This window comes from Hoplias malabaricus, chromosome 5 (genome assembly GCF_029633855.1).
Source record: "Hoplias malabaricus isolate fHopMal1 chromosome 5, fHopMal1.hap1, whole genome shotgun sequence".
NCBI classification, from domain to species: Eukaryota; Metazoa; Chordata; class Actinopteri; order Characiformes; family Erythrinidae; genus Hoplias; species Hoplias malabaricus.
The window spans coordinates 47,852,246-47,877,718 of NC_089804.1; the positions used below are offsets into that span (position 1 = coordinate 47,852,246).

The following is a 25,473-nucleotide window of genomic DNA, read 5'->3' on the forward strand; positions in this document are numbered from 1 at the left end:
ACCCCCACCTTTCCTCAGTTGGAGCGTCAGTAGACCCTGCAGGAGTCACCATGTTGGATTCTATTAAAATTTATGGCAAAACCAAAGAGCAGTTTGGCTGGCCTGATGAGCCTCCAGAAGATTTCCCTTCAGCCTCTGTCAACAATGTGTGCAGTCCAAACTTGAACCAGGGCAATGGTACTGGGGACAGTGACATCACAACTCCAACCTCTACCAGTGGCACAGTGCTCGAAAGGTAAGTCAGGCCTGTGCAATGCTTCTGTTACCTTTCACTGACTGACATAAAAATAAGTGCTGCAGTATTATTGGTCTTTTTCTATTAATTATTCTTTTCTGTTTTTCTGGCCTCACTGTAAATATGCCCTTCTTGTGATCTTTTAATACAAGTTCACACAATAATTTGTTTTAATGGCACTTGTACTGTAAAAAAGCTTTTTATAATATACCATGCAAGAAGGAGGGCCGAGAGGTGTGGAGTGGAAGAGTGTGTGGTGCGTCGTGCGTGGCTGCCTTCATAATGACTTGTGCTTGCATGCTTACATGTCCTCTGTTACATACAAATCATTTTATTTACTTGTTTCTTTCTGTGATCCTCACACATTTTTCTTTTTCTTTGCTCCCAAAAACAATAAAATAAAGTTGCGAAACTGAGTCCTTATCAACCTTGGACCGGTTAGTAACCGCCCTTTCTCTGCTTGTTTGCATGGTGTTTGTTTGCGTGTGTGTGTGTGTATGAATGTGTGAGCACACACAAGCCAAAAGGAAAGCAGTTGCACTGAGCTTGCTGTAGCATAGGTAAAATGCTGCAAGAGAATTTAACTTTAGTGTCTTTTAGTAACATATTGCTCATTTAGGTGCTTTTAAATAAATTATATATATTGATGCTGTTATTTGACTTGGTAACTATTTTATTTGCAATGCTCTGAATTGTGTGGTTTTGAAGTTTTCACTCTGACATTACATGAAGATGGCATGAGTGACCCTATTTACTGTGTATTTTCTAGATTGGTTGTCAGCTCCCTGGAAGCTCTGGAGAGCTGCTATGCTGTTGGTTCTCCCAGTGAAAAGGCAAGTGATAGCGAGTTCTTCCGCTGTTGCTATTGTAGGAAGCAGTGCTCCAGTTAATTTTATCTGGAAATTATTTATGTATTTAAGCATTTATTTTATTTCTTAATGTTTATTTATTTTGCTGTGTGTTCTGTTATTGTGTTGACTAAATCTATACCAGAGTTCAAATACCTGCACATGATGTCAGTTATTGATTGTTGATTTGTTAATATTTAGGAAAAAAGCAAAGGACCAGCTCTTGAACTGGCCACTCTTTTGCTTTCCATGCCAACTCCTGCTGGAGTCCAACAGCAAACTAAAGGCCTCTTGGCCAGTCTGCACACAAGCCGCACAGCCTATCATAACCACAAGGTACAGACTTGGTCACTTATAGAGAGTTAGAAACAAACCTGTGTTGATTTGACCTTTTTTCTTTCTTATAATAATTAAATAAATAATTATTTATGTAACTAAGTGTTTTCTGTTTGTAGGATCAGTCTCTGCTGAGCAATGCGGTACAGTGTTTAAACAGCTGTAGTAAGGACAGTAAGGATTTGGACCCTGATGTGTTCCAGCGACTAGTAATTACCGCTCGCTCCATTGCCATCATGAGACCCAACAACCTTGTGCATTTCACTGAGTCCAAGATGTGTCATACAGAAACTGGTACACAAATCTGGTCACTCATAAAATCTATTTCTGTCCCGTTGTTAATACTAATGCTGGTCCTGCACAGAAGTCAAAGCTGTTTATGGTTGTCACCTTATGTAAAGTAAGGCTCTTCACAGTAAACAACCCTTCTCTTCTCAGATCTGGGTGAAGATGGTAAGGATGGTCTGAGACAAGTTGACGCTGAAGGCTGTAATTTTATCATGCAGCTAGTCAATAACTTCTGGAAGCTTCATGCTCTGAAACCCAAGAATGCTTTCCTCGCTCCTGCCTGTTTGCCTGGTAAACAGAATTCTCACATCAGGCAGCATTAAAATATTTTTAAATATATATCTCTGATATAGTTTGCATTAAATATAATAATTTCTTCACTTTTTTTAGGGTTAACCCACATTGAAGCCACGGTGAATGCACTGGTGGATATCATTCATGGCTATTGCACATGTGAGCTGGACTACATCAATGTAGCCTCCAAAATCTACATGCAGATGTTGCTCTGTCCTGTAAGATTTGGTCTCTCACTTTGCGACATTTTTTTTAATATCCATATGTGTTACTACGTATGTTTACTGAGTCTGTGTCTTCTGTAGGTACTTGTTATATAAGTATTATTTATTTCTGTATCCCCCCCGCCCCCCCAGGACACCTCTGTAAGCTTTGCCTGCAAACAGGCCCTGATAAGAGTTCTCCGACCCAGGAACAAGCGCAGGCACGTTACCCTGCCTTCTCCACCACGTTCTAACACTCCAATGGGTAAGATCTAAATTATGCAGATGAGATTTGGAAGTACACAATATAGTATTGCTTTTTACCACAACAGTGATTCTAAACTGTCCCTTACTTACACATCCTTCAGGTGATAAAGATGATGATGATGATGATGATGCTGATGACAAGATGCAGCCCTCTGGAATGACAGGAGGAGAGGGTGGAAGGCAGGAGAGCCAAGAACAAAGCGAGGTGGACCATGGAGATTTTGAGATGGTGGTGAGTTTTGGCCATATACTGCTTATGGATTTTTATTGAATCTTTTGCTTATGCTTTTAGTTAGTCTTGCTCTGTCTTATGAAGGCAGTTGTTATATAATTCTCTATTTTCCCTTTCTCTGTCTGTGATGTGCAGTCAGAGTCAATGGTTCTGGAAACAGCAGAGAATGTGAACAATGGAAATCCATCTCCTCTGGAGGCACTCCTGGCTGGAGCAGAGGGCTTCCCCCCAATGCTGGACATCCCTCCTGATGCTGATGATGAGACCATGGTAGAACTCGCCATAGCTCTCAGTCTCCAGCAGGATCAACAAGGTTAATATCTTAAAGTTATGAGCAGTGGAGTGACACAGAAAGTACTGAACACAATAACAAAACAAAACAAAAAAATAACAATAACAAAAATCACTAAAACATCTTACTCAGGTAGATAATTTTCCCTCCCAAAAGCATCCCACTTCGGAAAGCAAGTAACCATACAGTTATTCACCAGGCTGCCATGCAGGAAAAACCGGTAGAGGCAAAGAACTCTTCTAATACATTCACAACAAAATTTCGATGGGTATAGAAATTTATATTTCCTATGAGATCATGGGGTGTTTTTTTTTAAAGGGGGAATGTGTGTATATGCTGCAAAACATTTGAATAATACCTCCAGCAATAATATTTTGACCAGCAATTCTACACCCACTAATTTTTCTCTCAGCTCCACTGACCACAGAGGACCACCTTGCCATTGTACAATGACAGAATATAGTCCATATGTATACAGACCCTCAGAGGAGCACTACAGAACAGGTATGATTTTGGTGGTGGATCAGATATGGCAGAGTTTTTAATCCCCTTAGTTTCATTTCTGGTCTGAAAATTCTGAGCAACAGATGGGCTACAGTCGTCTGTAATTGTAGCACAACCTAGCGTTCCTGTATGGTCCTGTCTAATGGAGCTGAGAGAATGGAAACTGAGTGTGGAAACAAAGAGGTGGGCTGTAACGTGTGTGTATAAATAAATATATAACTCTTTCTCTGGTAATGATTTAGGAAGTAGCAGCAGTGCTCTGGGTCTGCAGAGCCTAGGCCTTTCTGGTCAGGCCCCCAGCTCATCATCACTGGATGCAGGCACATTGTCAGATACCACTGCATCAGGTAACTGCACTCATCTCTTCACTAGTGCTTCTGATCAATACATTATTTGTGTGATTATTGTGTCTTAGCACATTCTACTGCTAAATTTCAAATATGTTTAGTATGTTGTTCCTATAGCACCTACTAACAACTTGGATGCTTAACGCTAGATATGTTTATAATTGTTCAGATGGATTTCCTTAATATTGCTATAAAATATTGTTAGATCATCCCCTGGATTTATAGGTAACAATGCATCATTGTCAGGGCAAAAGCCTTTGTTGTTAAAATTGTAAGAAAAGGATACAAGAAAAGGATAAAGCATTCTTGGTTTTGATTTGAAGTTTTATATATATATATATATATATATATATATATATATATATATATATATATATATATATATATATATATATATATATAGGGCCAGCCTCCATTTTAAAATAAAATATGAAAACAACAAAAATGGAGATGCAGTGTTTTGTTCTGACAGTGATGAATGGCTTGCTTGTAATGGCTTTCTTTGTATGTCTGTGTATGTGAACCCCCTTGCAAAGCCTGCTGTTTTTTTCCTGTAACAGCTCTGGTTATACTTTCAGCCCCAGCCTCGGATGATGAGGGGAGCACAGCGGCCACAGACGGCTCCACGCTGCGCACCTCTCCTGCCGAGCACGGGGGCAGTGTGGGGTCTGAGAGTGGAGGGAGTGCCATCGACTCAGTGGCTGGAGAACATAACGGTGAGGGTCGAGGTAGGAAGGAAATGTGTAACACACCTGACACAAAACATCCATGAAGTCCTTTTAATGACAGTCTAACAAAATACTGTGTTGGATTAATCTTTGTTTCATAATAAAATTGTTGCTACATTGTTTTCTAAGTCTTAGACCAATGGTAAAATTTTGTATCGCAGTGTCTGGGCGCAGCAGTGCTTATGGTGACACAACAGTGGAGGGTCACCCAGCTGGACCAGGCAGTGTGAGCTCCAGCACAGGAGCTATCAGCACTACCACAGCCCAGCAGGAGGGAGATGTATCTGAAGGAGAGGGAGAGAATGAAGGAGACATCCACACCAGCAATAGGTTTATCCTTTACACAACACCAAATAGCCTGTTCTGTTATGGATAAAGTCTTGATGGATCAATGCACTGAAATGAAAGATTCTTCTTGTTTTACCACTTTAGATTGAATCCAGTAACTTTTTAAGTACAATTAGCAACCATCTCTCCTCCGGGTTTTGAGGGCAAAAAAAGATTTAGTGATATGTAACAGTTTCTTGGATTTTAAATGAAGACCATGGCCGAAAGAAAAATTGCTTGGGCATGACATTTGAATCCAACCCATTCCAAAATCAAACTTAAGCCCAATTTGAGCCTAAGATTTTGTTGCGCCTTGATGGAGATTTTTATATATAAAGGGTGTTTCAAAAAGTATGCAGTTTTTAAAAATGCAGCAAATCAGCCAAAATCGAAGCAAATTAAAAAAATTTTTATTCAATTTAATTCAACATATGCTTCAATTTAATAATGAAAAATTATATCAATTAGATGCCCACCTCCACTTTCTCTGCAGGCAGTCATCCGATCGTTGAAATTAACGATAACTCTTATCTCCTCTTGTTGTCTAGTCAAAATCCAATCTGCGAATCTTCGACGTTTTGCATGATCTAATGGTTTCAGCTCTTGTGTCAACTGAATCTTGTAGGGGTGCATATGAAGATCTTTTTTCAGTATTCAATGCACAGAAGATGTTGACATACCCAGCTGTTGTGAACGACAGCGAAGTGACTTCACGGGGCTCACTTACACACTGTCTGGCACTACCGCAATGTTTTGTTGCGTTCGAACATTACAGTTTCAACCGAGCGATTTTCGGGTTGCAACTGACCCAGATTCTTCGAATTTCTGCACCAACCTCAAAACTGTTGTTGCGGTAGGGGCATTGCCATGTCCAAAGATCGCGCAAAGTTTACGGACAATCTCTGCGTAGCACTCCCTGTTTTTGTAATGAGTTCTCACAATAAGAATGTGTTGCTCGATATTGAACCGCTTCATGGCTACAAAATGGAAAAACGACAAATGATCTTCTAATCGGAGTGATAATAGATAACGAAAATGGTAGGAACAGTTTTGACAACCTTCAAACAAAAAAATCCAGCGAAATTAAAAAAACTGCATACACTGTAAAAAAAATGTGACCCATTAGTTACTTAAAAAAATTATGGCAACAAAGTGACACGTAATATTATTGATTAGATTCTAATTTTCCAACTTTAAGTAACATTTATTGAATAAATTTACTAAATTTAAGCAAGAAAATTGTGTAAATGTTAATAAAATGCACAGTTAAAATGTGTTGGATTTAGTAATAACATGCCTAAATATGAATTAATATAGCTCAAAGATATTGAGTAAGTACAACTTAATTTCACAAGGAAAGGACTATTTATCTGAGTAAACTTAATTAATATTTACTAAATATCTGGCAAAAATTGAGTAGCATGTACTAGGTTTCTAGGTAACTTTACATCTATTCAATAATAGCACGTGTCACTTTGTTGCCATAATTTTTTTATGTTAAATCTACTTAACATGTCCTTTTTTGTGCCATGTTCGAATCAACAGGTCAATATGCATAAAAATAATACCAGGCAAACATTTATTCAACTCTTGCAACATTTATTCATACAAAAATTGAAAATTGATACAACTACCACAAGGATCACAGGCAGAACATTTTTTGGGGATGTGATGCAAGGTCAAAACTTGTTGGTGCAGTTAAATCACAACAATGTTTTGAGACTGCACTCATCTTATACCAGATCAATTTAATTAGGATTCAGCATGCATCTGCAAATAGATGAATATTAGTTTTAACTTCATAAGCAAGTGTAATGTTTTAGTGTTGGTCTTTTCTATTCATCTATTTGCAGGTGCATCCTGAGTCCTAATTAGATTGACTGGGTATAATTGTTAACAAAATATGATATCTTGTATTTGAAGTACATTATGTACATGAAATATAAACAGACATTACCTTGCTGTACAGTCAAATCATTTAAACCAGACTGTAGACCGTGAGCAAACACAGGTAAAAAAAATTTATAGAAACGATTGGAATTGGAATTTTTCTTGCTTTTAAAAAGTACTAATTATATATTTATAATAGTGCCCTCAAGAATTTAGTTTTACGATTCAGATTCACAGGAAAAAAGTGAACTGCGAGCCATATCGGCTACAGCCTGTTTACGAACACTACAAAATGTCCGAAACACAAATTAGTGCAATTAAACAGTGAATATAACACCGTTTCTGACACAGAAATAACATCAGCAGTCAAAATTCAGAGTGATCTGAATGGTCTACTTTAACAGAAACCATCGGGTATATGGTGTGAAAAGAGAAAATGCGATTGGGAAATAGATTTTTTTTTCTTTTTAGACTTAGCAGAAAACCAAAGAGATTAAAAATAAAAAGAAATGTAGCTAGGTGTTCCTACAAAATATTATGAAAACATGCATTCGGATATATTGAGTATGGAATGCTAACATAATACGTTAAATGTTTAGTAAACAGACGAATCATTGCCACTGATTTCGTGGTGTGCTCTAATTTGCTGAACTCTGTATTCAAACGCAGCTCTATGTATTAAGTGAGAGTGCGCTAGTGCTGCAATGACCGTTTGAAAGTCGACTCTGACAGAGACTGAGCGTCCGTCCTGTCATGGTTTCATCATACCGTCAACAGACACATGAAACGACATTCAAACTACAGAAAGCACAACATCAGCTTCTTAAAACCGTAATTCATGATTGTAATCACAAAAACACTTTGTTTTTTAATCAAACGTTGTTCCTCACCCTCAGCTAACTCTCCAGTCTGTGCTCGAAACCGGTCTTTACGAAGCACCAGTGTTTGTAAATAAACCGCCTCATTTACGTGCTAGGTCTCTCTCTCCCTGCTCATAGCAGAGGCATCTGGTGTTGTTTTAGACAGCGAAAAGAACTCCAAACGTTGAAAACAACGAACAGAAATGAGGTTTACTCTATTCCTGATCCATGGTTTTGCGGTTTCGGATCTCTTAAGGTGGAAATGCCTCCAAACTCCGGAGACGGCTAACTGCATTAACAACAGTGCTACAAACTAAACATCTCGAGTTACAAATGAGTGTCTCTGGTAATTCAACCAGTGAATTAAAAACTGTTTCAAAATTCCGCCAGAATTGTGTAAATTGCAATTAATACTTTGTTCAAATTTGTTGAATTTAGCTCAATTTGATTTCAAACTACATGAAGTCTTTTTATTAAGTGCAAGTTACTATTAGTTTTTAACTAAATATTAATTGACCCCAGTCCCACTTTTTACAGTGTACTTTATGAAACACCCTTTATATATTAATGTATGAAGAAAGCCTTGATACTAACTAAAATAGGGTAGCCGAAACTGTAAATCTTACTTTAAGTATAACCTTACTTGTGCCCCTCGTCTTCAGGCTGCACATGGTCCGTCTGATGCTGCTAGAGCGGCTCTTGCAGCACCTGTCTCAACTGCACAGTGTGGGTGGGGTGCGTGCCATCCCATACATGCAAGTGATCCTCATGTTGACCACTGACCTGGATGGAGAGGATGAGAAAGACAAGGGAGCCCTGGACGACCTTCTGGCTCAGCTCATCGCTGAACTTGGCATGCACAAAAAGGTCAGAAAACAGAAATATTAGTCTAGGTTTCAAGGAATAATCAAAACATATTATCACAGTAAAAAACAAAAAGCATAGTGTCTTTTTAGATATATTTCTTTAGCATTATGTTTTAAGTGTAAAAATCCTTTCATTTTTTCATTCAGGATGTCTCAAAGAAGAATGAACGCAGCCCAGTAAATGAGGTGCATTTGGTGATCATGAGGCTGCTCAGTGTCTTCATGTCACGCACAAAGTCAGGCTCAAAATCTTCTTCAGAGGTACCATATCATGTGAGAATATTGTATCTTTTCCAATTAAATATTTCATGAGCACACTTTATATGTAGTAAAATTTTATATGTCTTTAAGTTTCCTTGGCTTAAGCTGCTTTGATTTGCATTTTTTTGCAGTCGTCTTCTCTTATCTCCAACGCCACGGCTACTGCTCTTTTAAGTCTGGGAGCGATAGACTACTGCCTGCATGTGCTCAAGTCTCTGCTGGAATTCTGGAAGACTCAGCAGGGTGAGGAAGAACCAGTGGCTGCCAGTCAGCTCCTCAAACCCCATACCTCATCATCTCCCCCTGACATGAGCCCCTTCTTCCTTCGACAGTATGTCAAGGTAAGATGAGCTGTTTCAATATTAAGATATTTTTTATATTAAGATAGCCCCTGGGAACATATTTTCAAATATTGAATTAATTTTTGTAGTACTGAAAACCCACCTTCTGATCTCTCTGAACAGTATGAGCGTGGTCTTAATAGTCAGTGGTGAACCAAACATCATTTTTTACCATGGCAACCTGCACACTCTCGAGACAAAGAAGCTGTTTTTTAGCTTTTTTACTTTCACAGATCTTTAGAGTTAACTTTAGGGTTTAGGATTTTGATAACTTTAATTGAGTTACCTGTACTTTTACTGCCACATACTCTCACAGCCATGAATGCGTGCACACACATTTTGGCAGGGAGATAATTGCACAACATTGTACATGTTTTGGTACAAACTAAAAACACATGTTGGTAGATCAACTGGCTATTCCAAATTGTCCAAAGGTGTCTGTGTGAGTGCTTGGGTGAGTGTGTTATTTATTGAGATGGACTTGTGCCCTGTCAATGATATGTTCCTGCCTTGAGTTATATGAATCTCGGTAGACTCCAAACCTACTCTGACCCTGATATAGTGGTTACAGGAGATGATTAAAGGAATACGTAGTGAAAAGAATACATATTTGGGGAGAGAAATAAAGACCAATTGCACCTGGTGTTAAGACCAGTATTTTATATTCAAATTAGAAATTTAAAACAAATATTTAAGAGTAAACTGTTCTTTATTAACTCTGTTGTATTTCTTTTGCAGGGCCATGCTGCTGATGTGTTTGAGGCATACTCACAGCTCCTCACTGAAATGGTTCTTCGGCTTCCCTATCAGATCAAGAAGATTGCTGACACAAATCCACGCATTCCTCCACCCATTTTTGACCACTCTTGGTTCTACTTCCTCTCTGAGGTAATGCACTAATGACAGTTTTGTAGCATCTTGAAATGGATAACTACAGTTTTACCTTTCATATGTAACAATATCAAATATTCAAGTCAAATATTCATTGTCTCATGCATCTGTAGTACCTGATGATCCAGCAGACTCCGTTTGTGAGGAGACAAGTTAGGAAGCTGCTGCTCTTCATCTGTGGCTCAAAAGAGAAATATCGTCAGCTACGAGACCTTCACACACTTGACTCACATGTTCGCAGCATCAAGAAGCTCCTGGAAGAGCAGGGCATCTTTCTCAGGGCAGGCATTGTCACAGCTACCTCTGGCTCTGCACTGCAATATGACACACTCATCAGCCTGGTGAGTAATAGAAGCCTTGGGATTTTTATCTCTGTGTATGTGTTTTGCGTACATTGCTTGGGCAGTGCCTGCTTGTTGTCACTGAGTCATTATTGTTTTTTGATATTTCAGATGGAGCACCTAAAAGCATGTGCTGAAATTGCCACACAGAGAACTATCAACTGGCAGAAGTTCTGTATGAAAGATGATTGTAAGTACTGTTTATTATACATTTTCATTTTATTTATTTATTTTTGGGTGATAGCTTTTGTAATACTGATGTCTCTTATGTCTATCTCTCTACAGCGGTGCTGTACTTTCTGCTGCAGGTGAGTTTTCTGGTGGATGAGGGTGTGTCTCCAGTGCTGCTGCAGTTGCTCTCCTGTGCTCTGTGTGGCAGTAAAGTCCTGGCTGCCTCCTCTTCTGGAGGATCTTCTTCAGGCACTGGAGCCTCCCAGTCCTCGCAGAGCAAGTCCTCCAGCAAGAAAAGCAAAAAGGAGGACAAAGAGAAAGACAAAGAAGGCAATAATTCATTCCCCTTCAACCAAATGGAAATGTTTTGTATATAATTTGGTTTTCACATTCATGACTGTTGCTGTTCTTAGTAGTAATACTGTGTGTCTTGTTTTACCCTGTACAGGTGATGGATCAGGTAGCCAAGAGGATCAGCTGTGTACAGCTCTTGTCAGTCAGCTCAACAAGTTTGCAGACAAAGAGACATTGATTCAGTTCCTGCGCTGTTTCTTGCTGGAGTCCAATTTGTCCTCTGTGCGCTGGCAAGCTCACTGTTTGGCCTTGCACATTTACAGGTACACACAAGATGTCTCTAGAATAAACACGCCCATGTTCTCCACTTCTTTAGAAATGATGGGGTTTGCCATTTAATAAGAAATGACATCCGTTCTAAATTTGAAATGTAATTATCATTGGGTATACATTTTTGCAGGAACTCTAACAAATCCCAGCAGGAAATGCTGCTGGACCTGACCTGGGCAATCTGGCCTGAGCTCCCTGCTTACGGCCGTAAAGCTGCCCAGTTTGTGGACCTGCTTGGCTATTTTTCCCTAAAGACTCCTCAGACAGAAAAGAAGGTGAGTTGATTAATAACACTTAAATAAATTTACAGAGGTTCACACAATTATAAACTGAAATATCTCTATATTTTAGCATTGTATTGATATAATGTTATATTTGCAGCTGAAGGAATATTCTCAGAAAGCTGTTGAAATTTTGAGGGCACAGAACCACATACTCACCAATCATCCCAACTCCAACATATACAAGTAAGCAGACAGAGATTCATTAAAGTGCAATGTTAAAAGTCAATATTAACTGGTATTAATTTTATCACAAAAGATGTGGGCAGCAATTGAATATCTCCCCCTCTCTTTAAAAGCACCCTTTCTGGACTAGTTGAATTTGATGGCTTTTACCTTGAAAGTGATCCCTGTTTAGTGTGCAACAATCCAGAAGTGCCCTTTTCTGTGAGTACAGAATATTTTTAATGGATTTTGAAGTATTTCATTATGTCTGTCAATGTAAAATGTTGATTCATTGTTCATTTTTGCTTTGTTTGGTCAGAACATCAAACTGTCCTCTATCAAAGTGGATACTCGCTATACTACAACACAGCAAGTGGTAAAGTTGATCGGCAGCCACACCATTAGTAAAGTTACTGTGAAGATTGGAGATCTCAAGAGAACCAAGATGGTGCGCACCATTAATCTTTACTACAACAACAGGACTGTACAAGCTATTGTGGAGCTAAAGAATAAGTAAGTTTGTTCTTTCAGCTGACGTATATTGAGAATACGGAAATATACAAGTGGCATTTGAATCAGTGTACAATACATGATATAAGATATTGTTTTTTCTCTCTTTGCCCTCTTTTCTGACAACTCTAGACCTGCTCGCTGGCATAAAGCTAAGAGGGTACAGTTAACACCTGGACAGACCGAAGTGAAAATTGACCTCCCTCTTCCTATTGTGGCTTCCAACTTGATGATTGAGTTTTCAGACTTTTATGAGAACTACCAGGCATCTACAGAGACGCTTCAGTGCCCTCGGTGTAGCGCCTCAGTGCCTGCAAACCCAGGAGTGTGTGGCAACTGTGGAGAGAATGTTTACCAGTGTCACAAATGCAGGTAGAGAGATTGACTTTCTGCAAGCATGTTAGCTGATTTACCCCTTTACATTAATTAATTTGTTGACTAATCATAATGTTTTTTAGGTCCATTAATTATGACGAGAAGGACCCCTTCTTGTGTAATGCCTGTGGCTTCTGTAAATATGCTCGCTTTGACTTCATGCTCTATGCCAAGCCCTGTTGTGCTGTGGATCCTATAGAAAACGAAGAGGACAGGAAAAAGGTAAGTATCACTGTTTTAGTTTATTCATATTATTAATTTTAATCTACCTGAACTGAAGATTAAAGGAAGGTCAAATTTTTATTCTGCTTAGGCTGTGACCAATATTAACACACTTCTGGACAAAGCTGATCGTGTGTATCACCAACTCATGGGCCATCGGCCTCAGCTTGAGAGCTTGCTGTCCAAAGTGAATGAGGCAGCACCAGAGAAACCACAGGTCAGTCACTAAACCAGGACACCAATTTTTAACAAAGTTTCTGTGCAAGGAACAATTTTTAATCTCTATGCATTTAATAATAATAAAAACATAGTTGATAAGGGATGTGTATCATAATTTTAAAACATGGATAAGCCCATTGTATTTCAGAACAGGATGTGTATTATGACTATGGTTTATATAACATATGTTCTGATGGGTCTCATCCTTAGTTTTATACATAATGCTTAATGAATAATCATCAACTGTTGATGGCGGATTGTCAAAAAAATATACTTTTGCATCCCTTATGTGTAAAGTGAATTTTCATTCAGAGCTTAAGGAGATTCATCTTATCTTAATGTGCTTGTGTTAATAATGGGTACTTTGTTAGGATGACACAGGTGCAGGAGCAGGCCTAGGCACCTCCACTGCTAGCGTCAACAGGTACATCCAGCAGCTAGCTCAGGAATACAGTGGAGACTGCAAAACCTCTTTTGATGAGCTCTCCAAGATCATACAAGTAAGAGCAAGTCCTTCATGCTCTTCTTACACTTTGACAAACCCAGTCACAAAATGGCAATTTGCAAGGCAATATTTGATGTCCTTGTTCTTTGCCTTTTTATATTTGTGTTTATTATGTGGATAATATGCTCTGGAGTTGTATTGGGGTTTGAAGTGTTTTAAATAATTTTGTTACCCCTCCTGTGATGCAGAAAGTACTTGCTTCACGTAAAGAGCTCCTGGAGTATGACTTACAGCAGCGGGAGGCAGCCACAAAGTCCTCCCGCACTAGCACCCAGCCTACCTTCACTGCCAGTCAGTACCGGGCCCTGTCTGTGCTTGGCTGTGGACACACTTCCTCCACAAAATGCTACGGCTGTGCATCTGCAGTTACAGGCCATTGCATCACTCTGCTTCGTGCATTGGCCACCAACACCGCTATCAGGCAGATCTTGGTACTTCAGGGACTCATTCGAGAGCTGTTTGAGTACAACCTCCGTCGTGGCACTGGAGCCATGAGGGAAGAGGTCCGTCAGCTCATATGTTTATTAACAAGGTATGGCCTTGTGTACACGCATATCTTTGACAGACGTTTTTAAAACTTTGTCATGAATTTGTACTAATGTAAAAATTGATTTTGATCTATTTTCGCAGAGATCACCCTGAGGCAACTCAGCAGATGAATGACCTCATCATTGCCAAGGTGTCAGCAGCCCTGAAGGGACATTGGGCAAACCCTGACCTGGTACACCCTATCAATGTTTATGTGAAAAAGAAGATTGTTTCTCTACTGTTTTATTTTCAGCAAGTGATAAGTGTGATGTCATGCTCTTTAGGTCAGTAGTCTACAGTATGAAATGCTGCTCCTCACTGACTCCATTGCAAAGGAGGGAGGTTGCTGGGAGCTGAGGCTACGCTGTGGTGAGCTGTTATTTTTTTTCAGCTTGTTAAAACAACATCTTAATACACTTAACGTATTTCAGAATAGACATTGGTTAGTCCATCACTGATATACATGTATTGATTAAGCACTAAAACAGTCCTTTATGTTGTCCTCAGCTCTCAGTCTGTTCCTAATGGCAGTCAATATAAAGACTCCGGTTGTGGTGGAGAACATTACTTTGATGTGCCTGAGAATCTTACAGAAACTCATCAAACCTCCTGTGCCCACCAGTAAGAAGAACAAGGTACAGGGAAACAAACTCTTAAAATATATATGCTCAATATAGCTATGATATGTACATTCTGGAAATGTATTATTGTATTTCTACACCATTAGGATGCTGCTGTTGAATCCCTGACCACAGTCAAGCCATATAGCAATGAGATCCATGCCCAGGCTCAGCTCTGGCTCAAAAAGGACCCCAAGGCATCATATGAGGCCTGGAAAAAGTGCCTTCCTGCTAGATGTAAGAAAGGAACATTTGTCAATATTTTATCTTTAGCTTCTTCCATGCCCTTTAATTTGTTAAAAAACACTAAATAATAATAAAAAATGTTTTGGTATCATTCCTTTCAGGTCAGGAGCCTGTCTCTAAACCTATGAATAAGGCTGAGATTAGGAAACAGTACTTGATGGAGAAGTATGTTTGGAAGTGGAAGCAGTTTATGAGATCAAGATCAGAGGGTCTTTTCCCTCGCTTGCTTAAACTGGGCCACAACAACTGGCTGAGACAGGTAAAAGCTCACTGAATTTTGTTTGGCCTTGTAAAGCATCTGATTCAAATTCAACCATTCAGGGGAGGATGCTGATATAATGTACTTTTTTACAGGTGCTCTTTACTCCAGCCACTCAGGCAGCAAGACAGGCAGCCTGCACAATTGTAGAGGCTCTGACTACCATCCCTAGCCGCAAGCAGCAGGTCCTGGACCTTCTTACAAGGTATACAACACTGTGAGAGACTGATGTTACTCAGGGAGAAAGCATGTGTTATTTAGAAACTTGATTAACCTTTCAATCCCACTAGACTGTTTGATGGACTATGTAGACTCAATGTTCAGTATTTTGTTTTGCTTTGTAATTTTTTTTTCTTTTCACCCCCCCCCCCCCCCCCCCCCCAAATTTATTATGCCTTCTTTGTAATTTAGTTACTTGGACGAGCTGAGTATTGCTGGAGAGTGTGCTGCTGAGTATCTAGCTCTGTACCAGAAGCTCATAAAACCTGCCCACTGGAAGGTGTACCTGGCTGCCCGTGGTGTTTTACCCTATATTGGCAATCTTATCACTAAGGTATATTTTATTTTATTTATTTATTTATTTATTTTTCTCTTAGCAGTCGACATACTGACATTATTTAATCTGATTTATCAATGTCTAGAATATATATTTTTTATTTTCTTCATCAGGAAATTGCTCATCTCTTAGCCCTGGAAGAAGCAACACTGAGTACAGATCTGCAGCAAGGATATGCTCTCAAGAGTCTCACTGGTAAAAAAATTTTTTTTTTGTTTTTTATATTTTATGTTGTTCTTTCCACTTGTGTTTCTACTTGGTGCAAATTGTATGTTAGGATTGAATTATGTGATTTTCAATGTTTCACTAGGTCTTCTGTCCTCCTTTGTGGAGGTGGAGTCTATAAAACGGCACTTTAAAAGTCGGTTAGTAGGCACAGTGCTGAATGGGTACCTGTGCCTGAGGAAGCTGGTGGTTCAGAGAACAAAACTGATTGACGAGACTCAGGATATGCTGCTGGAGATGCTGGAAGATATGACCACAGGTACCTGCTTAATATTCAGCTTAGTTTCTGATTTTCTGTTATTGTGACATTTTACACAGGAGTGCTTACCTCTTATTATTGTTTACAGGGACAGAGTCCGAGACAAAAGCGTTTATGGCAGTGTGCATTGAGACAGCGAAGCGTTACAGCTTGGATGATTACAGAACACCTGTCTTTATTTTTGAGAGACTTTGCAGCATCATCTACCCTGTTAGTGCCCTCTCTTGAATGCTGAGCTTATTTTCCATCGGAAAAGCATGCAGATTTATAAACATTGGCTTTTTACAAATACCTCAGCTGTTAAATTGTCTTTCTAAGTCACTTTTTTAACACGGTCTTTCTCAGGAGGAGAATGAGGTGACTGAGTTCTTTGTGACGCTAGAGAAGGACCCACAGCAGGAGGACTTTCTGCAGGGCCGCATGCCAGGGAACCCTTACAGCAGTAATGAACCTGGCATAGGCCCGCTCATGAGAGACATCAAGAACAAGATCTGCCAAGACTGTGACCTGGTTGCACTGCTGGAGGACGACAGTGGCATGGAGGTAGGCCATTTACACAGTACACTTTGTTTACTGTTAGATTTTTGTGGTGTTGGGGTTTTTCTGATATTTTGTATGGTTTTCCTGGTTAGCTTCTTGTGAACAACAAGATCATTAGCTTGGATCTCTCTGTGGCAGAGGTCTACAAGAAAGTCTGGTGCCCTACAAATGAGGTAGGTTTACAGAAAAAAGTCTGTATTACATAGTTCTAAATTCGTTACGTTGTTTGAAAGTACATCTTTTACACAATGTGACACTTTGTTGTTGTTTTTTTTTTTTTTCTTTTAAGGGTGAGCCAATGAGAATCATTTATCGCATGAGAGGACTTCTAGGTGATGCCACAGAGGAGTTTATTGAGTCTTTGGATTCTACCACTGGTATGTAATCTTCATTAAAACTAAAGATGTTCAAAGGTGGCACTATTGACTTTTCGGTTGGAACAAACTATTTTTCTTTCATGTACAGATGAGGAGGAGGACGATGAAGAGGTGTATAAAATGGCTGGAGTCATGGCTCAGTGTGGAGGATTGGAGTGCATGCTTAATAGACTGTCTGGAATCAAGGATTTTAAACAGGGCAGACACCTTCTCACAGTATGTATAAGCATTTTTCTTTGAATTTTCTTTGAAATTGACGGTGGAGACAAAATGCTTCAAACAGAGAAACTGTATATCTCAATATTCTTTTTAAGAAGCTACAATTTTCTTTGTTTTCCCTGTTTAGGTTCTTCTGAAATTGTTCAGTTATTGTGTTAAAGTGAAGATCAACAGACAACAGCTTGTCAAACCTGAGATGAACACCCTCAATGTTATGCTGGGAACTTTGAATTTGGTAAATAATGTATATTATGTTTTCAAGAGAAGTTGAGATTACCCAAAAAACATATTAAGCCAAGTTTTTAAATGTGAGTGCATGTACTTGTCAGGCACTGGTAGCTGAGCAGGAGAGTAAGGACAGTGGAGGGGCTTCTATCGCAGAGCAGGTCCTCAGCATTATGGAGATAATCTTGGATGAGGCCAATGCAGAAACTGTGTCTGAGGATAAGGTGATTCATATTTTTCACAAATTCATTCATTCATTCATTATCTGTAACAGCTTCAGGGTTGTGGTGTTTTCACAGATCTTGATTTCAAATATATATAAAATTCAAGTTTCCATTAGCTCCCATGAATATATATTTGTTCCAGATGTTGCACATAATCTATGAAGTGCTCACTATTAAAAATGTACTTTTGCTCCTTATGCAGGGTAATTTGCTGTTGACGGGAGATAAAGATCAGTTGGTGATGTTGCTTGATCAGATCAACACTACTTTCGTGCGTTCCAATCCCAGTGTTCTGCAGGGTCTGCTGCGCATTATCCCTTACCTGTCTTTTGGAGAACTTGAGAAAATGCACATCCTGGTGGAGCGGTTCAAACCCTGCTGCAATTTTGACAAGTACAGCTTTCATTTGTTTCATATTCTTTAACCTTTCCACAAAACCTAAGTAGGTAACCTTTGGAAACACCCAGTACATGTATTAAAGGGGATGTCTATGAATATGGGGAAACACGGTTCTCTCTGGTTTGTTTACGTTTAGAAGCTCAGCGTCATTTAAGGTGGAGCAGTATGTTTCAGGGGGAAAACAACTGTTTGTTTGTGGCTAAAGTTTAGCTTGTGAGTGTTTATTCACTGTTTGAATTACCACAGAAGCTTATTTGTAACTCAAGTTGTTTAGTTTCTTAGCACTTTTAGTAATGCAGTTAGCTATCTCCCAAACCTTAAGTAATCTGAAAGAGCAAAAATTTGTCAATATTACCTACTTATGAAGCAGGAATGGAGCAATATCCTCATCACTAGGGATGCACCAATACCACTTTTTCCCCTCCGATACCGATATTTCATGTTCAAGTATCTGCCAATACAGAGTACAGAGAATTCTAATTTTCTATTCCACCTTAAATGACGCAACACTGGCGTGCACTACCGCTAGCGCAGTTTCTGAACCATTTAAGTTGGAACGTAGCCACAAATATGTGCAGTGTGAAGAGAATGCGTTGACCAAGTTTTCACATCCATGACCCATTTTTACTTGTTTTTTTTTCTTTGTGAATCTATTCAAACAGCAGCACAAACAATAACCACAGAGACTTGTACGTAGTAATTATCTGTATCTTCAAGGAAACGCAAGTTATCATGCATGGAAAAAACCCATCAAATACCACGTCTCATAAATAATGTGTCAGTTTCCATTAAGTGACTGATTGTCTGCTTGATTAATTAATTTCTCCCTGCTCATGCTATTACATTAATTTTTGTAGTAATAGTCGATCAAGTGTGATTATGAATCCTCGCCACACCCAGAGACATGCATTATAGGATGATAAAGGGGTAAAATATTTGCTCAGGAAAGGTTTCCAGGTATCTGCTCAAAAAGGTCTTAACTGTCTTTGTTTTGTTAGGTATGATGAAGAACATAATGCAGATGACAAGGTCTTCCTGGACTGCTTCTGTAAAATTGCAGCAGGGATTAAGAACAACAGCAATGGTCATCAACTCAAAGACTTAATTCTACAGAAGGGCATCACTCAGAGTGCTCTAGACTACATGAAAAAACATATCCCCAGTGCTAAAAAGTATGTAATGTTTTAACGACTTGGCATAGCATATTATATGCGTAATAGTGCTTTATATCCTTTATTTGCATTGCTTGTGTGTATTGCAGTCTCGATGCAGATGTTTGGAAGAAGTTCCTAGCTCGACCAGCCCTTCCCTTTATCCTTAGGCTGCTGCGTGGTTTGGCCACTCAGCATCCTCCTACACAGGTACAACTAAACAACCTTTTTATTGTCACTTATAAAGGCTTTATCATACATCATGCTGTTTCACGATGATTTGACTTTTGATGGTGTGAGATCTTATCCTTTTTTTCCCTTTAGATGCTTATTGGAACAGATTCCATTAGCAATTTGCACAAGCTGGAGCAAGTGTCCAGTGATGAGGGCATAGGCACTCTAGCTGAGAACCTTCTAGAAGCATTACGGGAGCATGCAGAGGTTAATCTGAAGATCGATGCGGCTCGAAGGGAGACACGGGCAGAGAAGAAGCGTATGGCCATGGCAATGAGGCAGAAAGCTTTAGGCACACTTGGCATGACCGTGAGTCTCTTGTATGCTTCACCATTTACAATGCAGTTGATGAACGCAGTACTGTTTCCTTATTCTGATATAAATGAAAATTCATGATTCCTGATTGTGGTTATTAGTATTATTATTATTAGGGTATTTCACATTTGAGGAAAACATTTTTTTTTTTGTTTCAGACCAATGAGAAGGGCCAGGTTGTGACCAAGACCTCCTTATTGAAGCAAATGGAGGAGCTCATAGAGGAGCCAGGTCTAACCTGCTGTATCTGCAGAGAAGGCTACAAATTTCAGGTATGTGAACAGAAATTTTAAGTGTAATTCTGTCATCAATTATGTATGACTGAGTTAATCAACCAAAATAGCAAGAGCTTTATTAATTAAACATTTGTGAGTAGTGCCAATCTCGTAGCTTCTACAAATAAGGTTGGAAAACAAGTGGCATCTACATTAGGCCTCCTCTGAGAAGCTTCATGAATGTGATCACATGTTTTATCTAGGACTGTTTCTTCCCCCCTCTCCCTATAGCCAACTAAGGTCCTGGGTATCTACACGTTTACGAAGCGAGTGGCTCTAGAGGAGTTTGAGAACAAACCCCGCAAGCAGCAGGGCTACAGCACTGTCTCGCACTTTAACATAGTTCACTATGACTGTCACCTTGCTGCTGTCAGGTACAAATGCTCTAATGCATCTCTTTTAATATACTATGTTAATATTTTTCTTTCACTATTTACATGAATTGACGTTTTTTTTTTATCATTTGTGTCAGGCTTGCTCGAGGGCGTGAAGAGTGGGAAAGTGCCGCTCTACAGAACGCCAACACCAAGTGCAATGGGCTCTTACCTGTGTGGGGGCCACACGTACCTGAATCAGCCTTTGCCACTTGCCTGGCAAGGTAGACAGTGAACATGTCCTTATGAATAGAGAGATACTTTATTTTCTCACAGAAGCACTAATTTTAAATTCATTTTATTGTCATGCCCATGTCATGGTTGCATGCAGTTCTGGTCTAAGAATAATTGTGAATTTTTGGACCAGTCTTGCAATTGCCATTTGAAGACCACTTATTTTATAGATTACGCTCTAGGTCTGGAGTGCTAAATGTAGTCTGTTTACTGTATTAATAGAACCAGACAGCACTTTTGATTAAGTATAAAACCGATATATTGTTTAGTCCTATTCTGAATACACATCTTTCTACTGGTCGGCAGGCACAATACATATCTGCAAGAGTGCACAGGGCAGAGGGAACCCACGTACCAGCTCAACATTCATGACACCAAGCTGCTATTCCTGCGCTTTGCCATGGAGCAGTCATTTAGTGTGGACACAGGAGGAGGAGGTCGCGAGAGCAACATCCACCTCATTCCCTATATCATTCACACTGTCCTATATGTCCTTAACACGTGAGTTTATTTACCCTAACACCCCTAACAGTTTATTTAGAAACGGATTTATTTATTCCCTTTTCTGCTTTCTGATCGTCTCAACTGAAGCATTTTTGTTAAAATTTTATGCATGTCTCATTTCTTACACTAAATCCCCAACCGTGTTTTCAGCACCAGGGCCACTTCTCGGGAAGAGAAGAACCTGCAGAGCTTCCTGGAGCAGCCATGTGATAAATGGGTGGAGAGCTCATATGAGGTGGACGGGCCACACTACTACACTGTGCTGGCCATGCACATCATCCCTCCTGAACGCTGGAGAGCCACACGTATTGAAATCTTACGCAGGCTCCTGGTGACAGCACATGCACGAAAGGTCTCTCCAGGGGGCGCCAACAAGTAAGAGACTAGCATGCCTTTAAGCTAAAAAAATATAGCTTTTTGCCATGTATTTTGATTGTTGTTTATTCCAAATTTAAATATGTCCAGGATAAATACCAAAGTTAGAGTTTTAGAAACTCTTCACAACAATGTTTATATTGGCACAAGCAATTGATTGAATTAGGCAGTGTTAAGGCCTACATTTGTCACAATGCATTAGCATTTACAGCATTTAGCAGACGCTCTTATCCAGAGGGAGTAGCACTTGATGATAGAATAATTGCTTGTGCAAGTTGTCTTGTAAGATGAGATTGCCAGGATTTGGTTAGTTGCTGTGGAGTGAATCAGACTTAGACTTAATTAGTTTAGCAGAATTAGTGATGTCTGTGCTACATGAACTAAAGTGTGTAGTGATGTACTGACTAGTGAAATTAAATCTTTTTATGTTTGATATTTCAGACTCACAGACAAAGCAGTGAAGGAGTATATGGTTTATCGTTCTCCGCTTCTTTTCTGGGGTCTGGTGGACCTCATCTATGACATGTTCAGGGTAAAAGCAAATTTTTTTCTCTTAACATTTTTAACTAAATACAGAAACATAATCAAATTTTATCTTCTATAATTATATTGACTTTTATAAGGAAAAATCATTTTATTTTTAACACCATTTAAAAAAAAATTTTTTTTATTCACAGGAACCTTTATAACCTTTACAGATAAAGATTTTCAGTTATTTCAGTCATAAACTTAAATCTGTTTGGAACTATGAACTTAATTTAGAAACTGGTGCTTGCAACACACTCAAAACAGCTGTTTAGCACAGGATTGCGTCACCTTTTCTTTTAACTGTTCTTTTTAAATAAATGAAGATACTAATTGTTTTGTGCAAGACTTTTAGATGCTTAAAGCTAGCATTGTCCTGCTGAAACACAGTTCCATGGAAATGTCGTCATCTTGACAGCAGCATGGATTTTTTATGTTTATTTTTATTTCTTTTATTTTTGTAATAAATATTATCATCTTTTGTATGTAGAATCACACATCTGTTTTTCCCAAAACAAGCTGAGATGTGGACTCAACTGTTCACAGAACAGTTTCACTGCTTTTGGTCCATCTCGGATGACTTCACCACAAGAAGCCTCCCAGTTTTTTTTCACAGAATTAATAAGTTACTTCCACTTTGCATAATACAGTTTTTGGTTGCATTTCTTCATGCTATGAGACTGTGCTAAGTGACAACAGATTTTCACATTAGAATGATGGTTTCTTATTCAGTGCCATCTGATGGATTTAATGTTATGATAATTCAGCTATGGTTTCTGGCCTTGCATAACATGAATCTTTTTACAATATTGTGAATGGTAGATGGTGAAAGACCAGCATTATTCCACTGAAAAATATTTTATTTGAATTATTGAACAATTCTCTCTTGAAGATTGACATACGTTGATAAGCAACAACCAGTTGTTTCTTAAAGACAGATTATTCACCTGCTTACAGCTTAATATGTAAAAACAATTTTACATGTGTTTTTTTTAAAATAAACTTTTCACTCCTATTTTGCCCCGTCCCAACTTTTTTGGAGTGTGTTGCAGGCGTCAGGTTCTAAATTTGTTTATATTTACAAATTGCAATCAAGCTGTTCAGTGAAAGCATTAAAAATCTTGTCTTTGTACATTTGTCTGATTAATAAAATGTCAAGAGTATGAACAAACCCCAGATTCATGTTCCCAAAAAAACATTTCTAGTCTATCCATCATAGATCCACTCAGGTAATGATTGATTTATTGCATTTGGCTATTACAGAAAGTGCCCACCAGTAACACAGAGGGAGGCTGGTCCTTCTCACTGGCAGAGTATGTGCGGCACAATGACATGCCCATCTATGAGGCTTCAGAAAGAGTGCTGAGGGCTTTCCAGGATGAGCTGATGCCTGCTGAATCTTTCTCAGAGTTCCTGGATGTTGTAGGTGAGTGGAAACAATTTTCACCCACATTACAGGCTGCACTGAGAAATTACAGGGCAATTTTTAGATTACAGATCTTGTACATTTGCCTGCAGCCTTCTCTGTTCATTGCGTAGGAATAAATTATAGCTCCTGGGGGGGTTTGCAAAGAGCTGATTGCAGCCATAGACACTTAACGAATGATGACGTCAACTTATTAAAGACTGGGAAGTTTAGCACTTGACGAGTCAGTACAGATTTTTCAGTAAAGAATTGTTTTATGTAAGACTGCTGGTTCTTCTGATACTCTGATTTTTGTTGTACATTATCATTCTTAGTGGTGTTAAGAGAATGCACTTTGCCCCCTTTACATCACGTTCAAAAACATAATATTGGTTTGAGATTGATATTGTTTACAAAAAAAAAACACTGCTAGAGTGTTTTTAGCACAATTGGCAAACTCTGGCTTACATGTTTGGCTGTATTCATTATCAGCAAAGATATAGAAGCTTCTGCCAATCGGGTATTTGGACCAAAATTAATTGGATTTGTCTTCCTACGCCTGCTATAGAGAAGCACTGTAATTTGAAGTGACTGGATTCTGTTTCCAAATTTTCTGGTATGTCTTTTTGCAGGACTTCTCTCAGACATCCCAGATCCAGATGGTTTTCTGCAGGACCTGTTGAACTCTGTGCCCTGAGGGTGTTCAGCCATTCCCCTCACTGGACGTATGTCCACCCTGCTCAGTTCAGGTGTTCCTTAAACATGGAGGCTGTCCACTACCTGGACACTACTGCTTGCAGCTCCAAAAGGACACCTTTCAATCGGGGTCTGGGCCCCCACATTTTTCAGCTCACCCACTGTCCTTCACCACCTCTGCTCCTGATATTCACTTGGGTTTGATCTTCTACAACATCTTCAACTATAACACTCCTAAAGCAGAAAAATTATATATGTAGTCTGACAAGTTAATACATTTATTACAAATGTTTCTGTAACATCTAATACACTGAAACATACCATGCTGTTTTGATCCAACATGTTGGCGGGTGATCTATTGAAGTAACTTTAAATGTCTGGGAATGGAATGACTGCGCAAAACAACTTGATGGCTTTTATTTCCCCCTTTTTTTTCTTTTTTGTTTTTTTCCCTTTTTTGTGTTAACTTCCAGAAAGGCAGAGTGCAGCAGTGTCCCAAGTGTGCACTGATCTCTCAATGTCATGAACATTAGTTTCTGGATATTTTTGCAGTGGTGTTTAACAATCTGATTGTAATTTGTAAGAAAGGCCAGGCCTTGTGTGAATTTAAAGAGATTCTTGTGTGAGGTTTCTCTCCCTGTGCAAATGAAACCTACTGAATGGGACAATATCTGATCTTTAACCCATGGATTCTGAAATGCAATTATAATGGGGTTTTACTTTCTTCTACAATGAAACTCAACTGTCAAGATAAAAAAATAAAAGGGCCTGTATCTTTAATTTGGAAGCTTTTTTTTTCTTTGTTTTTCTGGTTTGGTTTTTGTTCATGATCTCAAGTTTACAACACTAGATTCTTTTTGAGCTTTTATAGTTTCATGTGACATATTTTCCCTAACAAAAACCAAAATGTCCTAACAGACAAGACGTTTTTCCAAAGTCCTTTATGTTTCTGGTAAGCAAGGCACTGCTAAGAGCTGTCTTGGTGATAAGTAAATTCGTAATATATATATTTACAATATATACACCTGCAAAAAGGTGACCTTGTACTCAGAGCTGAATGCATGGTGTGGATTTAAAAAAATAATAATAAAAGAACCCAGTTAGTGTTTATTCGCCTATTCCCGCTGCTACAATGTTCAACTGTTGCTGAATGTCCGCTTTTTGAATTAGCTCAAATTAATAAAGCTGTACGAATTCCACAAACGACTTGTTGTCATCTGAATAACACAAGAATAAAGATTTACAAGAAAGGGAAATGTATCTGAAGAAAATCGGTGCTCTCTGC

The 25,473-nt window shown here is 38.9% G+C and overlaps 1 protein-coding gene across 7 annotated transcripts in view; it reads left to right on the forward strand.

The window, feature by feature from the left end:
• Positions 1–25,381, forward strand: part of ubr4 (ubiquitin protein ligase E3 component n-recognin 4) — a 46,365-nt gene extending 20,984 nt beyond the window's left edge. For 5 of the 7 annotated variants that reach the window (XM_066673246.1, XM_066673244.1, XM_066673245.1 and 2 more), the window contains 58 exons: positions 19–235; positions 640–672; positions 1,005–1,068; positions 1,285–1,419; positions 1,539–1,713; positions 1,858–1,998; positions 2,098–2,219; positions 2,358–2,469; positions 2,573–2,703; positions 2,839–3,016; positions 3,742–3,846; positions 4,425–4,574; positions 4,736–4,904; positions 8,314–8,518; positions 8,665–8,790; positions 8,910–9,119; positions 9,858–10,007; positions 10,124–10,351; positions 10,463–10,541; positions 10,637–10,852; positions 10,971–11,139; positions 11,277–11,421; positions 11,528–11,613; positions 11,727–11,814; positions 11,912–12,105; positions 12,235–12,474; positions 12,561–12,699; positions 12,791–12,916; positions 13,290–13,418; positions 13,612–13,955; positions 14,054–14,144; positions 14,236–14,320; positions 14,459–14,586; positions 14,679–14,808; positions 14,919–15,076; positions 15,172–15,281; positions 15,488–15,629; positions 15,746–15,827; positions 15,943–16,116; positions 16,205–16,326; positions 16,462–16,659; positions 16,749–16,829; positions 16,946–17,033; positions 17,122–17,249; positions 17,380–17,487; positions 17,582–17,701; positions 17,904–18,094; positions 19,099–19,272; positions 19,362–19,461; positions 19,576–19,794; positions 19,959–20,072; positions 20,307–20,449; positions 20,548–20,673; positions 20,990–21,184; positions 21,338–21,562; positions 22,004–22,094; positions 23,351–23,513; positions 24,125–25,381. In XM_066673246.1, the coding sequence (XP_066529343.1) occupies positions 19–235; positions 640–672; positions 1,005–1,068; positions 1,285–1,419; positions 1,539–1,713; positions 1,858–1,998; positions 2,098–2,219; positions 2,358–2,469; positions 2,573–2,703; positions 2,839–3,016; positions 3,742–3,846; positions 4,425–4,574; positions 4,736–4,904; positions 8,314–8,518; positions 8,665–8,790; positions 8,910–9,119; positions 9,858–10,007; positions 10,124–10,351; positions 10,463–10,541; positions 10,637–10,852; positions 10,971–11,139; positions 11,277–11,421; positions 11,528–11,613; positions 11,727–11,814; positions 11,912–12,105; positions 12,235–12,474; positions 12,561–12,699; positions 12,791–12,916; positions 13,290–13,418; positions 13,612–13,955; positions 14,054–14,144; positions 14,236–14,320; positions 14,459–14,586; positions 14,679–14,808; positions 14,919–15,076; positions 15,172–15,281; positions 15,488–15,629; positions 15,746–15,827; positions 15,943–16,116; positions 16,205–16,326; positions 16,462–16,659; positions 16,749–16,829; positions 16,946–17,033; positions 17,122–17,249; positions 17,380–17,487; positions 17,582–17,701; positions 17,904–18,094; positions 19,099–19,272; positions 19,362–19,461; positions 19,576–19,794; positions 19,959–20,072; positions 20,307–20,449; positions 20,548–20,673; positions 20,990–21,184; positions 21,338–21,562; positions 22,004–22,094; positions 23,351–23,513; positions 24,125–24,189 (8,357 nt within the window). In that variant the 3' untranslated portion in view covers positions 24,190–25,381. The remainder of the gene's footprint in view (positions 1–18; positions 236–639; positions 673–1,004; positions 1,069–1,284; positions 1,420–1,538; positions 1,714–1,857; positions 1,999–2,097; positions 2,220–2,357; positions 2,470–2,572; positions 2,704–2,838; positions 3,017–3,741; positions 3,847–4,424; positions 4,575–4,735; positions 4,905–8,313; positions 8,519–8,664; positions 8,791–8,909; positions 9,120–9,857; positions 10,008–10,123; positions 10,352–10,462; positions 10,542–10,636; positions 10,853–10,970; positions 11,140–11,276; positions 11,422–11,527; positions 11,614–11,726; positions 11,815–11,911; positions 12,106–12,234; positions 12,475–12,560; positions 12,700–12,790; positions 12,917–13,289; positions 13,419–13,611; positions 13,956–14,053; positions 14,145–14,235; positions 14,321–14,458; positions 14,587–14,678; positions 14,809–14,918; positions 15,077–15,171; positions 15,282–15,487; positions 15,630–15,745; positions 15,828–15,942; positions 16,117–16,204; positions 16,327–16,461; positions 16,660–16,748; positions 16,830–16,945; positions 17,034–17,121; positions 17,250–17,379; positions 17,488–17,581; positions 17,702–17,903; positions 18,095–19,098; positions 19,273–19,361; positions 19,462–19,575; positions 19,795–19,958; positions 20,073–20,306; positions 20,450–20,547; positions 20,674–20,989; positions 21,185–21,337; positions 21,563–22,003; positions 22,095–23,350; positions 23,514–24,124) is intronic. The other 2 variants (XM_066673249.1, XM_066673250.1) reach the window with 2 other exon arrangements.
• Positions 25,382–25,473: the final 92 nt, after the last annotated feature.